Raw genomic sequence first — 14,446 nt, forward strand, 5'->3', positions numbered from 1 at the left:
AATATGAATTTGAACCAAATTTTAGGTAATACATTGAACTCATGGATTTTCACGCTCCTTAACTACACAATTAACTAATTCTTGTTTAATGGAAGTAATGGTTAGAGATAAATCTGAGTGCACCTAAAAATTTCAACTGCATTAACAACAGCATAGTTGGCTTAATAACTGATTTGACAAAACAAAACAAACACCAACTCTTGGCTATCTTGTACAGATCTGTAACAAACACTAAAATGGTTTTGAATTAATTATGAACTTAAGTTTGTATGAAAACAGCAATAGAAACCATAAGGAACCACAGGTTACAGGAATGATGTATGCTGATAACCAAGAACACAACAAACAGCAAAAACAAGTCAAACTAAGGAAATTTCTTCTCAGTAAAGGAAATATATTGAACATGCTGCTATTCGAAAAAAGCTTAAGTAATTTACACTAGCTTAATAATAAACAAACACAACTAAAACATACGTTTCAAGTTCCATAGAGACAATATTCTCTAAGGCATTTTTATTCTTAATTCCATACAAATAGTATGAAGAACTTACTCTAACTCGGTTTTATTACCTGGCTTTGTAATCGTTTGATTTCTGTCTCAAGTTCTTTGATTTTCTCCTCTCGTTTCTGAAGCGCTGCTTGTGCCTCTTGTCGAGCTATGAACTCCTCGTCAAACTGTGAAGTTAATGACCACAGAGATGTTTGTCCATTTTCTGTCAACACTGCCTTTAGCTAAGTTTCCTCAGGTCCTAAGCCAGTGCTAGAAGAGCTATGAAGCACGGAATCACAGCATGGCTGCAGTTGGAAGGAACCTTAAGGGTCATTCAGTTCCAAACCCCTGCCACAGGCAGGGACACCAGCCACTAGTTTAGATTGCCATGTTCCCTCCTCTCACATGAACTTTTTTCCAAGTAAACTTTACCCAAATAACATCAAGTAGAACTTTTCCCCATCAGTTCTGTACAGTAAATGAATTCCACTGAATAATATTTGCAGCTAATTGCATTCCTCTGCTTTTAATTTCAGGGAAAGACAGAATCAGAGCCTTGCACAGAAAGGCCTGCAGAGCTCTCAACTATGGAAGAACATTCATCCTGTAATATTCATTACTTCCCAGTTCCCAATAAGACTCCGCTATACAATAAGCCTATGGTATTCTTCTCAGGCACTGTTCCATAGTTTGAGACGAGTGGCAACCAGTACTTACTTTCTTGGAAAATTCTGCTGCTTTTTTCTCACTTTCTTCTATTTTAGTTTTGTCTACAGATGCATCTGAAAGTTAAGTAAAATCACCAAACACAAGTTAGCTAAAACATCATAATTCTGAGGTCCTTTCTTGAACATCATTACCTTATGACCTCATGACATAGAAATCAAGAGAAAAAACCATAATGAACTACTAGGCTGATAGGTCTCAATGTTTGATAAATTATTTTGATGAGCAAAATATTTGGCAATAAATAGAAGTGGTGAAGAAAAACATTTGACCAATAAAGTTAAAGGTGAGCCATCACAGTTGCTCTGTCTCTAACAGATTTGAGTTTGTATGTAATCATTTTTGCCCTCCTAATCATTTTTTACTCCTAAACAAATGATGAAAAAGGATTTTCACTCTAGCATGAAACAATAGTTACTTCTGAGGTTTCAATTCAGAAGTCAAACCTTTTAAAATCGGGAATACAAAAATCAAACCCCTTCTTTAATAAAGTTCAGAGGTGAAGACAATTTGATCTGATCGTAAAGCACAGATTTCTTCACTCAACAGTGGTACAAAGCACCCCTGACTTTTCTTGGAGACTAAAGAACAAACGTTTTATAAGCAACGTAAGCAAAACTAAATTACAAGTAGGAATTCAAGCAGGAATTGGCAGATACACAAATCACTTGTTCCTAAAACTAGTAGGTCAGTAGAATGATCTCGAGTTAAGGTCAAATGATAAGGATCCTAGTCGTAAGAGAACAAAATTACAGATACACTGATGCACTTTTGTAGATATGCATACTTGTTAGAAAGTAATTTTTCTCTGTACAGCCCAGCCCCCCCCAATGTCAACACAAACTACATATTTTGTCAGTTCATTTCACTATAGTAAAAAAAAAAAAACAAACAAAAAACTCTTAAATTAAGATGTTCTCAAGGAATAACTGCTTTCTTCTATTATACATTTATGCCAAATAATGCCATTCCATCTTAAGAATACAGCCTATTCCACCAACCTTAAGAAATACTTAAAACCCCTTTTTTGATGTTAATAACTGCCATTTGAATTATATGGTATTTATTCAGTTATTTTATTTACCAAGTCACATATACTGAGTGACAGTAGATGCTAACTTACTGCTTTAACTTAAATACCCTCAATTACTTAGAAATCATTCTTAGAATTAACCATATAACAATTTACATTCCATTAACAGTAACATTAATATAATTTTTTGACATCTGTTCCAGACCTGAAATTCATAAAATTTATGAAGAAGTAATTTTCAATTACTAAGACTATCAAATAAAGGTATACATTCAGTACATCACTGGAGAAAGGATCTTTTCTCAACCATTTATTCCAGGCTACAGACCTTGACCAGGACTTTTCTACAAGCATACCTGCTGCAGTTTCTAGAAAACTGAAAATACACTTCAGGAAGACGCTATAAAATTGCTCATAGTATACAAACCGATCAGGTGAGAGAAATCCACATCCATTCTTCTGCAACTAAAATCTGGGTCCATGCCACTGCTGTGCAATACTATCTGTGATACGCATTCTTCGATTATCTTGTAATACTGAGGTCTTAAGAACAGAACAAAACAAAAAAACAGATAAGAACATGAACAATAACTTGTGCATCCAGGTGGGGCTAATAAAGCACTGTTAGAACAATGACTGCTTTAGCATTTTCAATACACGCTGCAGTAGTTTTTCAGCATATTCTCAATACATTGAACTTCACCACTTGAAAAAGCATCAATATTCAACTACTTCCAAAATTGTTTTACTACTACCATAATTGCTCAATATACATCTCTAAACAGTATCAAAAAGCTCTGACAGTAAAGAATTCTATGCTCAGAATTACTGCTTCTAACCAACACAGGGTATTGTGCTTCTTCATTTCACAAAGCAGGAAATGTTCAAGCCTAAACTGCTGATATTCTAAACTTCCAAATATTTTGTATATACACACATTATTACATACGTGCATATACACACACTTATGTAAATTGAAGACTTCACAGTTTGTATTTAACTTCTACATTTTATCTTGCATGTCAATTGTTTTTATAGCTGAAATTGCATACATGGTACTTCAGCACTGATAGGACACTATGAGGTATATACACAGTCAACAGAAGTTTAAACCTGAAACAGGAAGTACAAGGTATCCTGGAAAATTCTGAGTTATTAGCTATACACCTAACTTTAACTTCACTGAGATCAAGAAGCAATCATACATGGCTAAAGAAAAAGCTGCTCAACAAATTAACAGGTTTGAGGATGAAGTTGGTAGACAGACTAAGGCTTGAGTTGTTTTTTTTTTTTAAAGAAGCGTTCTTATACTTAATGCAATCTTAATAAAATTAAGCCTGATTGGAAAGGCGAATACCGTATTCCACATCAGCTTCAGAGCAACTATTGATGTGCACTCATGAGAAACTCAATTTCTATTCTTCCCTCTTCCACCGCCAAAAATCGAACTCTTACCGGACATAGTAATCATTCCTGATGAGAAGAAAGTGTTGTAGAATTGACAAAAAGCGGTTTTCAGAAGAAGTATCTTTCAACATATTGTACAAAAATTGAAATACTTCATTCACATCAGTGAGAACACCGTTAAGGAAATACAAGTTTTTTCTAAAAATTAAAGATCATTTAAATGCTGCCTCCCCACAAACAGCCCAGTTCCCCTAGCTGAGCATTCCTACTGCTCTGGTAAAACCTGTTAATGCTCTGAAATGCCACCCTTACTAGTATAGATACACTTCTGATAAAACTATCCATAGAAACTTTAATCTATTAAATCATCAAAACATCTTCCATTATTACCAGGAAAAATTACCCTACATACTTGCATAGAATCCTGTAAACATATTTCACAGTAAACTTTTTTCATGATAAAGTAAGCACATTTGGTTTAGAAAAACTAAATAAGATATAAATATAAAAATTGAGTTCCTAATGACTTATACCTAACCCACATATTTAAATACTAATCTGACTAAAAACAATTGATATTAAAAAAAAACAACAAACCAATAAGTTAAACAGTGGAATAAAACCTACTCAAGAAAGCACTTACATGTACAATATATGTGTGACAAAACGACTGTAAATAAAGCATTCTACCGTCTACTTAATAAAGTTACTAATCTATGTAATAACAGTTGTTTGTTTTTCTTCAAAGGATATTCCATCTCAACTTTGATATCATTGAGACGATGTGACAGTTCAATTAAGTCTTCTTCTTTGCTCTCATCAAACACTTTCAACTGAATATCAAGCTCTTCATTCTCCTTCTCTTTCAAGGCCTAGTGTTTAAGATGGCAAAATTAACAGTGCACAGGAGATATGCCTACAACTTGTGTTATTAATAGTTACTCTATATCATGGCACAAAAACATTCATGGTACACTGAGAAATATTTACATGTAAAAAGTCACACATAAAACTTAATAGTTGTAACTGGGGGGGAAAAGCAAATGTTTTCCTTAAGAAATGCACAGAAATTCACTGAATAAGAAGTAAAATTACTACTTTTCAGAAAGTTACTGCATCTTAACTCATGATTGAAGGTAACAAAAGTAGCCACAACTATGCAGAATAAAAGCAAATTAAATTTGGCAGGCCTTCTGTGTTGGACCTCCCTCACCCCAAATCATTCATAAAACAATTTTGTCACCTTCAGCAATCACAATCAGTTTACAGAGATCAATTCCTACATGCAAACTACTTACAGGCAATATTTTCTTCAGGCCACAACGTAAAAACTCATTTCTCAAGTGAATCCTGAAATCAAGTTCTTCCGGAGATGTAACAAGGGCATTGATGAGCTGCATGCAGGCTACCTGTTGTTGGAAAAAGAGGCATAAAACTTATAATACGCATACAATGCAAATAAATATTTTGTCTTCGACTACTCTGGTTTACTTTGTAAAAACAAATATCAAGTGATGGATGTTACTCATTGTCATAGACAGGAAACCCCTTGACCTCATTTAGCTTAACCTGTACCAAACGCTGTTTTATTTTCCTATTGTTAGTGCTTCTGCTACTTAAAAATTATATCAGCTGTAAAGGATAAAGCTTCATTTCACACTACAGTGCCACACTACAAGTCCTCTTTTTCCTCAGTACGAACTAATTTGAAAACAATCTGGTTTTACTGGAATCAAAAATCATGGGGAAAAAAAAAAAATCACTAATTATTTCACATCAGCAGGTGTCTGCTTCTGTACAGCATTTCTGCAAAATGACTACGTCTCACGCTACTGGCTAATGCTTCAATTAGGCGTCTGTGCTTTAATTAATTTTAAAACAGGTAGACAATATCATCATGAGCCAAAGCACTGATGCACACTGGAAGTCAAAAATGGGACTCCAGGGAAATACCAAGTTCAGTAAAAGATGTTAAGTGTAAATAGAAGTAGCATTAGGGTAGAAATAAACAAACAATAGCTGCAAAGAGATAGTGTCAGATAAATGCATCCTTCCAGTTCTAAATACATGCATTATTTAGTTTTAATGAAACACCTTACACCTTACAGAGCCCTAATCTCCATTAAAATGCACTACCTCGATACAGCTACATATGTACTATCATAATGCTTGCATGAAAGACTCTTGTTATGCTACTACTACGACATGACTCAACAAGCCAAAAGTACACGTCCAATCCAAATAGAGAGAAAGTGCCATCTGCTACAATTGCTTCTGTCCTGAAGAGATGTTGGCTTAATGGCTTATGCTAAGACATTACATGTAAAGAATGATTTTATCAGAAACAAGTTAATGAGTCATGCAATTGTATATTTATTATGTGTATTTTCTTTTCAGTTTTGATTTTAGGCGGTGTTTCTTGGCTTGGTTTCTTTTTCAAACCAACAAGGTAAAGCCCAATGACATTAAACCAAATTTCCTCTAAAATAACATTAGTATTAAATCAATATGCAATGAGTAGATGCAGTCTCATTACAGAATATCAAAAAAAAGATATAGAAACATTTCAGTTAAAAATGATTTCAAAAGAACATTAGTGGTAGAATGATATGATCTTGGATCTTCATTTCACCCCAAGCTTTCACAAACATCCATGTTCATAAACTGACAATTTTGGAAGCAGAGCAGAAACCCCATTCTGTGGGTACTATAATAGAAATGACTATTTGAATAAAGCCTTACCAAACATCTTAGATCACTGTTATAGATAACCTATGAACTATAAAAATGGAGGATACTTCCCACGCAGTTTAATTTCATGCTCTTCCTGAATTCTAGCTTTCTTTATAGATTTCATATTGCTAAATTACCACAATAGAAAGATAAGTGCTGTGTTATGAGAAGAAAATAAGCTGATAATCTTACAAAAACAATGTTACATTCTAATAGTAAATTTTGGGCTATTCAGGTGTATACAGATAGTAGAAAGCCGTTATATGCTAACATGTAAGCAGTGATGAACGTGTGACAAAGGAATCAGAATCCTAAAATGACTACTTCCCTTGGGAAAGCACACTTTTTCTGACAGAAGCAGCAATGACACTGCTACACTATTCTCAAAAATAAACAAAAAACAAGTAACAGCTAAAACCAGACACATCCAGTCCTCATAAATTTATAAGAAATAGGTCAGGAATTAATCAAAATAGTCATTATCAGGGAGAATTAGTTAACAAAACCCTTCAAAGCCACAAACTTCTGGCTGCGGTTCCTATAAAATGCCAGTATAAAGAACAGTATTTTGAAAGGTAAGAAAAACTCACCCTTACCCACTCCTTCATTTAGAATATTAGAGAACAACACACAGAAATATCAGTGAGCATATAAAAAAGCAACAAACCACCACCACTAAACCCACCTGCAGTTGTATGAATTCATGATTCTCCAGTCCTTCAACAACTGGAGAGAAGCGTTCTCTATTGTTCCTTTCAGCAGCAGTTGTGATAGCTCCTAAGACCTTGTCCAAACTAAGAAAAAAGTAAGCTGTCAGAAAACACACCACAGCCAACATTCTCATTTGAAGGACTCATTCCACTGCTTACAGTAAAACACGCACTGCTTTGAACTGTCTGATAGATTTCCTTGTGGCATGGTTACAATTCCTGGTCACATTTCTCATAGATATGAAATTACTTGCATTTGCATGTTTTCAGCAGCCATTTATGAACAGTTATGGTTCATTAAGTCTCCTCTACAGTAAGCCATTATATTTTTTTCAGACCTTCCACGCAGGGCACATTTCACAGATTCTCTACTTATTTGCTTTTCTGATTTAATACAGAATTAATGCATCAGAACAGGTGAAAGTCTCTTCTCATTTAAACTACAAGTAGCACCAAGAAACTAAACGTATAACGGATGACCTTTTTTTCATAGGCAAACTTTCTCACTGCTTCCTAATTAACATCTCACACACTTAAAGTGAAGTATGGTACTTTAATATCCTACTTACATTTTTTCCTCTCCAACAATGCATATTGCAGAAAGGATTTTCACTGTTTCTGTCATCATATGTGGTTGCTTTGGATCGATCGCTCTTGATAAAAGTAGAAGACTTCTTTCATCTCCAAGGATCCGTTGCAGTCCATACTTAAATAAACAAAAAGCTTACAGTGAAAAGATAATACTGGCTCCATACTCATCATCATAAGATTTCAGATCCTTAGGTATCCTCAAACACACATGCTTTCATATGAAACTTGATAATGTTCTACTAAAGTCTTCTGGCTGTTACTGCTTGGGATGCAAATCAGTCTTCAAATCTTATATTTGAAACTTTTTCCCAAGGAAAAAAAAAAATCTTAAAAAAAAAATATACTCAACCTCATAAGAGTCAGGGACCAATTTAAGTACTACTCTGTATGAAAAACCTCAAAGGTATAAAAAGTTTATTCTTACATTTCTACTACTCTCACATATCCCTGCAGTTCAAATGGGCACCAGTTTCTGGCTAAGTCAAAGTATTTCACTCAACAACCTGAATGAGAGAGGTCAAAAACTAACAGCCTTTTATACAGCAGCCTTTACCTGCAAAGAAAATTAAATAGAATACGAGAAAAACCCACAACCCAAACCTTGCAAATTGTCATCTCCTTAAAAATAGTGTGGTTTTTTTTCGTTTTGTTTTTGCTTTTTGTTTTTGTTTTATTAACAGATGCTAATTAACAGATGCTACCCTGTATGTGCAGGAATAGTAAGGAGAATAAAAAAGGAAATGTTAATGTTCAAATTTACTGTTCCCACACCATCAGACAGGCTAAAACTTATGAGTAAACATCCAGTGTATACTGCACACTATTCTGTGCTTTAAATTTTACTAAACTAAACTAAATAATAGCAGTTAAAATTAATGTTTAAGTTAACGTTTATTATGGGTAAGGTGGAAAGGTATAGGATAAATCAATGCAATAACACCTGGATAATTTTGCATTACCGATAGGTGACTCAAGTTTAACATGTGAACTTTTAAAACCGTTTGCCATACTTCAAACAAGAGTTAATCACATTTGCAACATATTCAACTTACTCTAGACCAATGTTTTATTCTTTACCCACTGCATTCCAACTTAAAAATAGCAGCTAGAAAGTTATTAAACTTAGATCAAGTGAAAAGTACATTTCATTAACAAAAACATTAATGTAATCCAAAAGTGTTTTCCTTCCATATGGAAATTTACTTCCTCTTCCACTTTCAGTGCAAACTGTCATCACATTTGCCAAATAGTTGCATTCCTAAAACATCACTAGTGCTAACAAAATTTAAGACAACTCACATTTAACAGGAAGATTTATGAACAAGACTCACTACAAAGTTGGTATACTTGAGAACTACATTCCTAAAAAGCCTGCTGACAATGGATATAGGAGATTTCCTTCCTTTTCAAAGATTCAACATGCTACATTCACCTTGAAATCAAAAAACTATCACACTAAAGTGTATGAGTTAAAAATATTTCTTACTTTGTTATTCATAAAAGCTTTGAGGCATTGGATGAGTTTATGTTGATTCTTCTTGTCGATATTTTCTTGTCTTGGAATGGAGGAAAAAAAACAACATAAGTACAGTCTTCACAAGCTAACCCCAGCCATCCCTTCAAATGATACAACTCCTTACTGTTTCTTATCCAAAAGCCTTTCCAGTGCATCCAAAAGCAGCCCAAGACCTTCATGTCCGAAATTGTTAACCCAGCTAGAAAAAGGAGGGAAAATGTTTTTCATTACTTATTAATCAACACTGAGTTTGCAAAACTATGCCTCTGTACCTCCATTATTGCTAGTACATCTCTTCAGGCACAGTGCTTTAAGTCTCATTTTACAGAAAGACCTAATATCAACCAATAAGACCAATGCTTAGTTCAAAAACTTTGACTTTGTTATAAGCAAGTAATACATCCATCATTTTCCAGTGTGCTGAGAACTACTTTGTGGTTCTAACAAGTGTGTCTATGGAGGTTTCATATGCAGCAACTAATAGGAAAAAAATAAATAAATCCTACATTCACACAAATTTTCTTAATCCTCGAATTTAAACCTGCCCATATCTCAATGTACCTTCTCTATCCCCCGAAAATCACTTTAAAACATTCAGTTTCCCATATGGTCCTAAACTGTACTTTCTAAGACACAGGAAAAGTTCCAATAAAACTGATGAATTCAGATGTGGGTTTTTTGTTCTTGTTTTTTTTAAAACTAAAATCAATAATAATAATCTTTAATCACTTAAACTGTTGGCAAAGTTAAGCTATGCTTCTTCAATAACAGAAATATGATAAAGTTTTTATCAACAGCTCATTAGGGACATACAGTACTTCATACAACTTCATACTTCATACAACTTCAGTCAAAACTCACTTCAGTAGCTCACATCAATAGATTTAGAAAATAGATTTAGAAAACCAGTTGGATTTAGCCCGAATACAATTGTTGTCCCATTCACATCCAGAATAGGAACAAAATATATTACAACCAATACAGAATTCATTCTCAAGATCCATTATAGCAGAGAGGGAGAGTTCCACCATCAGGCTTACTAACTGAAGCTACTTTTTATAGCAGTTGATTATCAAGATACCTTCTAGGCAATTATTCATCTCTGAACATAGAGCAGTTGTACTCTTTTCATTACTCTCTGTAATGGGATGCAGCGTATCACAGGCATGATTCAGGCAATCATTCATGATCACAATGCAAGAAACTGTGAAGCAGCAGTAGAGCAAGTTTCTACTTGCAAGCATATTTTATGCCTCCCTATACAGAGGTTTTCCGATATATTCTGAGGAGGCATATATTGGAATGCCATATTCAGAAAAAGTGGCATAGTGAAAAGCAGGAAAAAATAAATAATTGCTTCTCAAATTAACACAACAGTCAAAGCTTAATCAGAGAACTTCCCTTTGCAGAAGCTGTAATTAAAGCTGTAACAAGTTAACAGGATTTATATGGATTAATTAGGACAATTATACATAGGTACAAGAGGGCATAAATAAAACAGGGCAACAGAGAAACAAGGATATGCAGAACACTACAATGGAATACAACACTTAAAAAAATAAAACCGACCTGACAGAAATATTATTATTACCTGAAAAAAAACCTTTGGGCAAAGAGTCAAATTTTCATTTGAAATTTCTTTAGCAAATAAGAAAACTTTCCCACAACTCCTCAGGATTTCCCAACATGACATAACTTGTTGGGTATCAATAAGTTCAATGACTTCAGCATCATCAATAACCTAAGCTCTCACACAAGACAAAGGCCTATCAACTAATATTCCTCAGAAACAAAAAGAATTTAAGTAATAATATACAAAGTCTGCCCGGTTGAAAATCTTTACATGTTAGGAGAAAAAACTGTGCACTTGAGACAAACTTCAGAGCATAACTTGAGAACTCTAATTTGGAAAACTTTCTAGTATTATACATTATCAAGTCACTTGCAGGGTAAAGACAAGATTTCATTGGTTAAGTGTCCCACCGGATACCAAAGTAGAGCAGGCTATTAATGTAAGATCCTCCTCAAATAAAACGAGATCTCATCACTTTCAAAACTAACCATTTTTAAGCATTATCATTAGTCTGCCTTCAAAAAACAACAGGTCTCTGCATTGCTAACCAAAAGCAGCATGGTGAAAACCACATCAGAAATTATCACTTACCTAACTGGATTGCTGGTTAAAGACACTCTCAGCGACTCAAGGCAGTTCAGAAGCTTCTCTTCAGCAATACCAGACCGTAACTCGTGAATATACTCTTGAGATGACAGTGTGCATTCATGTTTGCTATTTTTGAGTCCACCCTATCACAGAAGACATAAAGCTTCTTAATGTTATGTAAATCATGGTAACATTTAGTTAAGCGGCAACATATGAGGTCAATAATTTTGCATGAATATCAAAAATTGCTCTTTCCTTTGTACAGCTATTTTCAAAAACATCAGCCAGGTTTCTTAAAATGTTGACCACGTTACTCTTTCTCACATTCTTGAGCAAAGTTCATGTACTCCATACTTGGATATAAAAATGTATTCCTATCACAGTTGTACTGATATGTTTGACTGCTTAGGATCCAACCTCATGCAGTGTTTACTGCAAAACACTGTATTATAAATGATGTAGATTAACACAGAGCTCATTGCCCTGCTGTAGCACTATTACAGAAGCCTAACCATTTACAGAGTTATTTCAGCACAGAAGTATATGTTAATCAGTTAGCATTCAGACAGTGTGCAAAACAATTCACCACATACTGCAACTAATCTTTCATACAGCTCTGATCATCTGCAGAAAAGTTGATTTATCTGAGAAAAGCGGTTAAGAGTAAATGCAATTCTTAAAGCCCCTGACCTCTCTAAGCTCAACTGAAAAGAAACTGATAAAGATGTGTCACAGGTATAAAAGCAATATTATAAGATTCAGACCTGAAAGAGTGTTTACATTTATGTGATTTTATTTCTATCGGGATCTTTGACTGCTGTAATCTTCTACCTGAAGATGCACTAAAAAATTCAAGTTTGTTTTGCTTTACTAAAATTCTGAAATATAGTGAAATTTCAACCTGCCTGTATTCCAATATTAACGCATGTAACCAAGTTACCCAAAAGTTCACAAAACATTTTAACAAAAACAGAAGGCAGGCAGAGACTACAAACGTCTTAAGTCAATAGTGCCCTCAAGTTTGAGTCAGCTTTTGAAGATGTTTGCTGCAGACATGCAAAGTGCCTTTAGCAGAACAAAAGTGTGCCAGTTATGCATGAAAGGACCAGAACAGAAATAAAGATAAGAAAGGGAAGAAGAAAGAACTACAATCTGCCACTACCAATTTCCTAAACAAAAAGATGCTGTTATGTGAAAGATAAACCTGGCTTCAAATTAGAGAACTATTAGCACTACATATTAAAAACCATAATAGCACAGAAAAAACATTACTCTGAAAGAGCACAGTGTAAAGAACTTGTAAACAGGAATAAATTTATGCTGCCCATTTCACTGCATGGAAACCTAGAGAAGATTATACTCCATTTTTTCATCTCAGAAACCCCAAGTCCCGAGTGTATAAATAAATAAATGCAAAGGATAGCACAGAAGCACCGCTGTAAGTCACACAGACTTACATACACATACAAACAAAAAAAAAAATAACACAGGCTCCAACCAGATGTCAATATATATTAAATTAGACCTTTAAAAAAAGCTCTCCAAAAGAGAAGAGATATTTGGCTTTTAAAAGATTATTTCCTGCACCAAACCGTCCCACTGCATTCTGTCTGCTGCAAACTGCAAAGTTCCTATGCAGATGAGGAATTTAGGACTCTTCCACATCTAAACCAGGATGTGCTCTTGCTGACTCTCTTTTAGTTTTTCTTTTGACAGGCACTTGGGACATCAGTGAGGTTCCTCTCCTCTATGCAGCTTCGTTTTCCCCAGAAAACTGAAAACTCCCTCAAAAAGAGGTACAAATTATCATCAGATTAAGTCCAGGAATTGACAGCAGGATCCCCTACATCTGCTTAATAATGCTTTAGCGAACAGGTATTCTTCTCCATTGTTGGCAGGACTAAGCACCTCTAACTACATAACAATAAGAAATCTCTCTTCTCCCCTTTTATCCCCCTTCTCCTCTTCAGAGCAGGTGGTTCAAAATCCATTCTCAAAGCCTTTCATTCAAACATTCCGAATTATGCTAGAGAACTCTCAGCTTCTTAACAGGATTATTTTCTGCAAGCGTTTTCTCAGTTCACTCCACCCTTCTTTCCTCTAGACATGCTAAATAAAGCACTACAACCAGGAACTGTTTCTTTTATTTCCTTATTCAAGAAGAGTTTGATCTGCACGTTTTAAGTGATGCTATGCCTCTACATGGCTCAGGCTTTAATATACATATTTCTCAGTTATTTTGAATGCAGTCTAGGAAAAAAAAGGAGTACAAAGTCTCTCAGTTAAGTAATAGGTTCAATAGGCTCCATGTGTGAGTTTCTGATAAGATCAAAGTCAAAAATGAGGTACAAAGGGACTCGGGTGGCCTGGTCCCACACTAGAACCTGGAAAGATTAATTTCTAACACTTTTGATTTTCACATTGATTTACTTCACAGCCACTCAGTATTACAACTAAGGTATGAAATTGATTCATCATTATGAATCGTGAGTCATTCACAACCACACAAATGAAAGCTTAGGTCACACATTTAATATTCTCCTCTGAAGAAGTTAGAAATTATGAACTTGGAAAGAAAAGAAACATGCCAAAAGGAATTCCTGGAAGTACCAGAGAAAACAAATGTATAAAAGTAAACCTAGTTTGCTTTCTCAAGGAGTATAAATCTAATCAATTCAACTGTGTGCTGTGTATATTCCGGGCTCTAAAAGGCAACAGTAACAGGACAGCTTACAACACGGAACACAGCGAAGAAAAATGTAAGCCTGTTTTTGTCTACATAACTTTGTATTCTTTGGAAAACCCGGCAATATAATTAAAGATTTAAAATGTTTATTTGCAGCTCCTCTTCTTTTCCTTGGGCAACAAGTGATCACAAAGCTAGCTACACAAAAACTCCTCAGCCAGTAGCATTAAATATTACAGGGGGCTCTGCAGGTGCCCAGCATTGCACACTACTCAGATTTGTCACCAGACGAGGCCAGTGAACAAACCTGAGAACTACTGTCCAACAAAACAGGAACTCAAAAGCATTTTGAGCTTCTTGAGAAATAAGCAGGTATTTTGTCTGCTCAGTGGT

The 14,446-nt window shown here is 34.8% G+C and overlaps 1 protein-coding gene across 5 annotated transcripts in view; it reads right to left on the minus strand.

Annotated features, from left to right (window-relative positions):
* DIAPH2 (diaphanous related formin 2) overlaps window positions 1-14,446 on the minus strand; it is a 137,212-nt gene that overhangs the window by 99,684 nt on the left and 23,082 nt on the right. For all 5 annotated transcript variants that reach the window (XM_072334023.1, XM_072334022.1, XM_072334021.1 and 2 more), the window contains 11 exons: window positions 11,371-11,510; window positions 9,331-9,405; window positions 9,177-9,246; window positions 7,669-7,805; window positions 7,075-7,183; window positions 4,955-5,065; window positions 4,410-4,528; window positions 3,705-3,821; window positions 2,677-2,792; window positions 1,208-1,272; window positions 571-675 (listed from right to left, as the gene is read on the minus strand). In XM_072334023.1, the coding sequence (XP_072190124.1) occupies window positions 571-675; window positions 1,208-1,272; window positions 2,677-2,792; window positions 3,705-3,821; window positions 4,410-4,528; window positions 4,955-5,065; window positions 7,075-7,183; window positions 7,669-7,805; window positions 9,177-9,246; window positions 9,331-9,405; window positions 11,371-11,510 (1,164 nt within the window). The remainder of the gene's footprint in view (window positions 1-570; window positions 676-1,207; window positions 1,273-2,676; window positions 2,793-3,704; window positions 3,822-4,409; window positions 4,529-4,954; window positions 5,066-7,074; window positions 7,184-7,668; window positions 7,806-9,176; window positions 9,247-9,330; window positions 9,406-11,370; window positions 11,511-14,446) is intronic.

Source organism: Excalfactoria chinensis, chromosome 4, assembly GCF_039878825.1.
Source record: "Excalfactoria chinensis isolate bCotChi1 chromosome 4, bCotChi1.hap2, whole genome shotgun sequence".
Lineage (NCBI taxonomy): Eukaryota > Metazoa > Chordata > Aves > Galliformes > Phasianidae > Excalfactoria > Excalfactoria chinensis.